The sequence below is a fragment of the Anomaloglossus baeobatrachus genome, chromosome 4 (genome assembly GCF_048569485.1).
Source record: "Anomaloglossus baeobatrachus isolate aAnoBae1 chromosome 4, aAnoBae1.hap1, whole genome shotgun sequence".
Taxonomy (NCBI): domain Eukaryota; kingdom Metazoa; phylum Chordata; class Amphibia; order Anura; family Aromobatidae; genus Anomaloglossus; species Anomaloglossus baeobatrachus.
Window position 1 is genome coordinate 686,469,664 of NC_134356.1, and position 5,659 is coordinate 686,475,322.

Genomic DNA, 5,659 nt, shown 5'->3' on the forward strand with positions numbered 1-5,659 from the left:
AAAAGTTGAGCTAGTATGCCAAATTTCAGCATCATAGCCAGTATAGAACTATAATGGTTATGTGCCAAAGTTTGCAAAATCCTCTTAGCTGAAGCCGCAGGCTTGGTGGAACCTCCAGTGAAAGGTCAACAGTGCCCAATGTACTTGAGACCTGGCCCTAAAAATTTACAGAACCTCTTTTCAAACATACATGTACATCCTTATAAATTTTCAGCAAAATCGGAGAAGGTTGAGTGGGGACCACTGGTCCACTTGACATGGAATGACCCATTGGTGAAAGATGGAATGTTTTGGGGAGTGTTTTTTCAAACAAAACTTTTTTTGTTGTCTATTTTTTTTATTACTGACTGGGTTGGTGATGTCAGGTATCTGATAGACGCGTGACATTACTAACCCCAGGGCTTAATGCCAGGTGACATTACACATCTGGCATCAACCCCATTAATTACCCTTTTTGCTACTGCACCATGGCAATGGGATGAGTTGGGGCAAAGCGTCAGTATTGGCACATCCAATGGATGTGCCAATTCTGGGGCAGCTGTGGCCTGCTATTTTTAGGCTGGACAGTGTCCAATAAAAGTGGATCTCCCTAGTCTGAGAATACCAGACCACAGCTGTCCGCTTTACCTTGGCTGATTATCCAATTTGGTGGGACCCCACGTTTTTTGTTTTAAATTATTTATTTAATCAGCTTTCAACTTTATCTTGACTGGTTATCAAAAATATAGGCGATACCACTTTCTAAAAAATATTTCAATAAATTTAAAAAATTTCATGAGATCCTCCCTATTTTTTATTATCAGCTAAGGTAAAGCAGACAGCTGGAGACTGATTTTATCAGGCTGGTAAGGTCCATTTATTATTTGGTCCTTCCCAGCCTAAAAAATAGTAGCAAGCAGCTGCTCTTAATGTGGCGCATCAATTAGATTCTTCAATTATGATGCCTAAAGGGCGCTTTACACGCTACAATATATCTTACGATGTGTCGGCGGGGTCACATCGTAAGTGACGCACATCCGGCATCGTAAGTTACATTGTAGCGTGTAACAGCTACGTGCGATTGCGATTGAATGGTAAAACGTTCATTGCATGCACGTCGTTCATTTCCTAAAAATTGAACGTCAGGTTGTTCATCGTACCCGGGGTAGCACACATCACAGTGTGTGACACCCCGGGAATGATGAACAGCAGCTTACCTGCGTCCTGCGGCTCCCGCCGGTTATGCGGAAGGAAGGAGGTGGGCGGGATGTTTACGTCCCTCTAATCTCCGCCCCTCCGCTTCTATTGGCCGGCTGCCGCGTAACGTCGCGGTGACGTCGAACATCCCTTCCGCTCCAGGAAGTGGATGTTCGCCGCCCACATCGAGGTTGTATGGACGGGTAAGTGTGTGTGACGGGAAAAAATCATGTGTGCGACATGTTCAACAAATTGAACGTGCCGCACATACGATGGGGGCGGTTACAATCGCATACAATATCGTATGCTAAATCGTAACGTGTAAAGCAGGCTTTACTCAGCTGTTGCAGATTGCCTTGGTGCAGTGACAATTGTGGTAATATATTTGAGGTTGATGTCAGCTGTGAATTTACAGCTGGCATCAAGCCCAGAGTTTAGTAATGGAGAGGCAGCAATCAGACATATCTATTACTAACCCAGCAAGCATAGACTTAAAAAATGCTCTCATTCACCAATTTATTAATTCAAAAGAATTCCTGGAAGTTCAGACATAATCTAATGGAATTATGTTCCACAACGCCCATAGATTCATATGTAGCTGTGTTCTGAAAATGAGGTTCCATATGTCCCTGCAGATCAGTGGCAGCCTGGAATTTCTCACCAGAGGTGAAATCAGTAACTCATTGACGTACCCGCTCAGGAGAAATTCTGGGCTGTTGATGGCCACAAGTGACCTATGGAGCCTCATTCTCAGATTGCATTATTCTACATAATTCTATTGTATTAGGTAGGAACTTCCAGGACTTCTTTAGAATTAATAAACTAGTGAATTAGGACGTGTGTTGGAGTGTTGTGTTTATTCACCAATTGGAAGCCAGCAAGTTGGGGTGGCATACCATTGCATAAGAATGGCATGTATAGCTGTAAATTTAGATCAGCAAAATAGTTGTGCAAAAATAGATATGCACAATGAAATGTCTACATTTTTTACAATTATTTTACTTTTTGTTTTTAACAGAATTGAAAACGACAAACTAAGAACTGCTAAGTAGGCGCATCACCAATAATCCAGCACCTGTAAAACATGGCCATTTCTTTGGCGATTTGTTCAACTTTGCCGAAACCTGCAAAATTCATAAACTTCAACTCAAATTTGATTCCCATTGAATCAATTGAATAATTTCTATATGAGGTCATACAATACTCTTTTCCTCCAATATATGCACATAATCCCTACAATGTAAGATGATACATTTTGTGATCAGTTTGCTGCTTTTTTCTGGACTAAAACCTTTTCACCCCTTGGGTCTCAAGACCTAAGAGATCATCAGCAGACTCTACGGAGGATATATATGTTTAGATATTCATCTTCTAGTTTATAAAAGCAGAAAATCGGCTGATGGGTTCTTCACTATGTATTACCACTTTTCTTTCATAGATATGCTTATTATTAGTTCTTTCCAAGAGAAAAACAACTAAGTAACGAGAAAGAACTATGTTTTATTGAAAATCCATAGTTGAAAATGATTTCTTATCTAAAAAAAATTATCAATATCAACTATGTGTAGACAAGAGATAGAGAGATGATAGATACTGTAGGGAAAAACATTTCTTTGTAGCATTTATTGTCAATGGTGACTGCCTCCCGATTTGGCTATATATTTTTCCCAATATTTCTATTTGGTGCTTACTCTTAGATTTGCAGATTTTTTTGCCTGTGAAGTAAATATTTTAAATGAATATTAGATATCAAGTCCTGTTCTAAAAACAATATACTCCAATTTACTGGACAGTTGTACCTTCTATCCTTTCTTTCCAGATGTCGTCTTTGATGGCTCCTGGGATGATGAGGAATGAATCAGGTTCTGCCGAGAATATTGTTCCTGTTCCGTTAATTACTTATTTTATTTAGGAAATGCAGAAAAATAATGTAACTACAATCATGCTCCTTGGGTTTCCAGGAATCCAACGCTTCCGATTTCTAATTTTCATCTTTCTTTCCATGATGTACACCACAGCAATATGTGGAAACCTCTTGGTCATGACTCTAGTAGCCCACAGCAAGAACCTTCACCATCCCATGTATTTCTACCTGACACAGCTCACGATATTGGACATCCTGACGGCATCAGACATTGTCCCTGGGATGCTCCATGCAGTTCTGTATAATGGGACCTCGTTTTCTCTTTCAGGTTGTATCACACAATTATTTTTCTTTGGTTCTTCTGAAGCATCCGAATGTCTTATGTTAACAGTGATGTCCTATGACCGATACCTGGCCATATGTCATGCCCTACATTATCATTCTATAATGAATCCCATGTTTTGCCTTAAATCTGTTCTCTTATCTTGGCTTCTAGGCTTTACAGTCACACTGATCCAAACAGTAAATCTATCCCAACTTCACTTCTGTGGGTCCAATATCATCGACCACTTCTTTTGTGACTTTGATCCTGTATTAAAGCTATCTTGCTCAAATACTTGGAAAATTAAGGTAATATCTCTCTTCATGGGTTTCTCAATTATTGTTTGCCCATTTTTCATAGTGGTCACCTCTTATGTTTATATATCTCGTACAATCCTCAGGATCCAGTCAAACACTGGAAGACAAAAAGCCTTCTCCACCTGTGGTTCCCACCTGACCATGGTGTCCATATTTTATGGCACTTTATTTACTACTTATTTATTTCCCGAAAGTGGAAAAACTATTGTTTTAAGGAAAGTTCTTTCCATTTTCTATACTGTGGTGACGCCATTAGTGAATCCTCTCATATACTGTTTAAGAAATAAAGACATTAAGAAAGCCTTGAAGAAGATCAATATCTATAGATTTTCCTGAAAATAATTAAACAAGTTGTCCTTTAATGTTCTTTTTATGAGAAAATGTTGATGGATTTGATTCATTTGCATCTTTTATTTGTGACTCTCTTCAGGTTGATGTGGAGTAGAGGAAAGGGTTAACCAGCGCTGCCGTGTGGATAGAAGAAATCACTCCAGGGGAACCTTCGTGATTTTACTATTCAACGCATTTCAGAGTCTATACAACGCCTTCTTCAGGATAAAATCACTGATGTACATTGGTGATTTTGTTTCCGTGCGTTGAATGCGTTGAATAATAAAATCACGAAGACTATTACTCCGGAGTGATTTCTTTTATCCACACGGCAACACAGGTTAACCCTATCCTCTACTCTACGTATACCGATTCATCCTCTGGGTCAGCCAACATGGTGATCTGTTATGCTTTCATGGTAGTTGTGACCCTCCTAACTCCCCCAGGTGAGTGTTTTTTGTGCTATTTTCTGGTTCCACCAGGATAAGATGCCGTCTGCGCCTTTGTCTCTTCCAGAAATATTTTCAGTTTGACATAGAATTCTGTTTTACCTGGCTTCCACAGTTATTAAAGGAAGTAAAGCTGAGTAAATTGTTGCTGTCGTCCATAGTCTTTACGTATGAGAAACAAGGATACAGCAGAAAAGACGTGGCTCATAGATGGGTTCAGAACATTGGAAAAGACAGAACATTTTTCACAAATGAGAACATTTCCTGACATGTGAAATCAGCCTTTTCTGGATCAGACTTTTTCCTTGACTAGGCATACCACATGTCTACTGATCTTGTCTTTGATTACATCAATTGAGTTAAACCCCCCAAGTCAACTTCTGAACTTGTCCTCCCCAGCCACCCTTTTAGTCCTTGACTTCTTCCCTTTATTTATGACCTGCCTCTTTGAGGACCACTTTACCAACCTTCTCACAATCTGGCAGTTAATTGGTGGATGCAACCTAAAACTGTCCATCAAAATAATACCATATTCAACAAATATTCACCTTAATAACTATTCCATTTTTCCTTTTACTATATGTACAGGAAAATGAGGGACAATGTGAAAGTTATGTTTTGACAGGTAAGGAAGAAATCTTGTAACCGGCCTATGTTGCTCCTTACGTGAGTTTTCCACTTTCACAAACGTAGAGCTCAAATGGTTGCGTATAAAAACCACAGAGTTCTCTGGCACTGCTCCGGTCTCACTGTGCTGACAGCAAAGCACATACCCGTTATTTTTGCCATGGATAAAAGGGCTGGACATCATCTTTTCCTAAACAAATTTCATTCTAATGGAACTTTGCACACAATTTGAAAGGGAGGATTTACTATAAGAATAGTTAGGTGACCAGCCATGTCACATACCAAGAGTCTGGATTGCCAGACATTCTAGGACAGTCTGTAAAAATAAGACACATTTTTGCCCTGTAAGTAAAAAAGAATAGAGGGTGTCTGTGATTTTTTTGAAGTTGAATTAACACATACAAATTATTTTGACTATTATTATCAACACTTTGCAGTTTGCAAAGAATGCAGCTGATTTCTTCATATCAGAACTCTGGATTCTAATCATGGATCACTTATATTAGTGATGAGTGAACGTACTCAGTACAGCTCCATACTCAATCGAGTTTCAGGGTGCTCAAGACGCAGTATA

General features: G+C 39.3%; 1 protein-coding gene across 1 annotated transcript; it reads left to right on the plus strand.

The window, feature by feature from the left end:
- Nucleotides 1-3,118: 3,118 nt before the first annotated feature.
- Nucleotides 3,119-4,015, plus strand: LOC142302863 (olfactory receptor 6B2-like). The gene has a single exon (XM_075343970.1). It carries the CDS (start codon nt 3,119-3,121, stop codon nt 4,013-4,015), a length of 897 nt encoding a protein of 298 aa, XP_075200085.1.
- The last annotated feature ends 1,644 nt before the right edge of the window (nt 4,016-5,659 follow it).

What these genes read in the sequence shown, in the direction of transcription:
- LOC142302863 (XM_075343970.1), top strand. Translation starts at nt 3,119, where the DNA reads ATGCTCCTTGGGTTTCCAGGAATCCAACGCTTCCGATTTCTAATTTTC.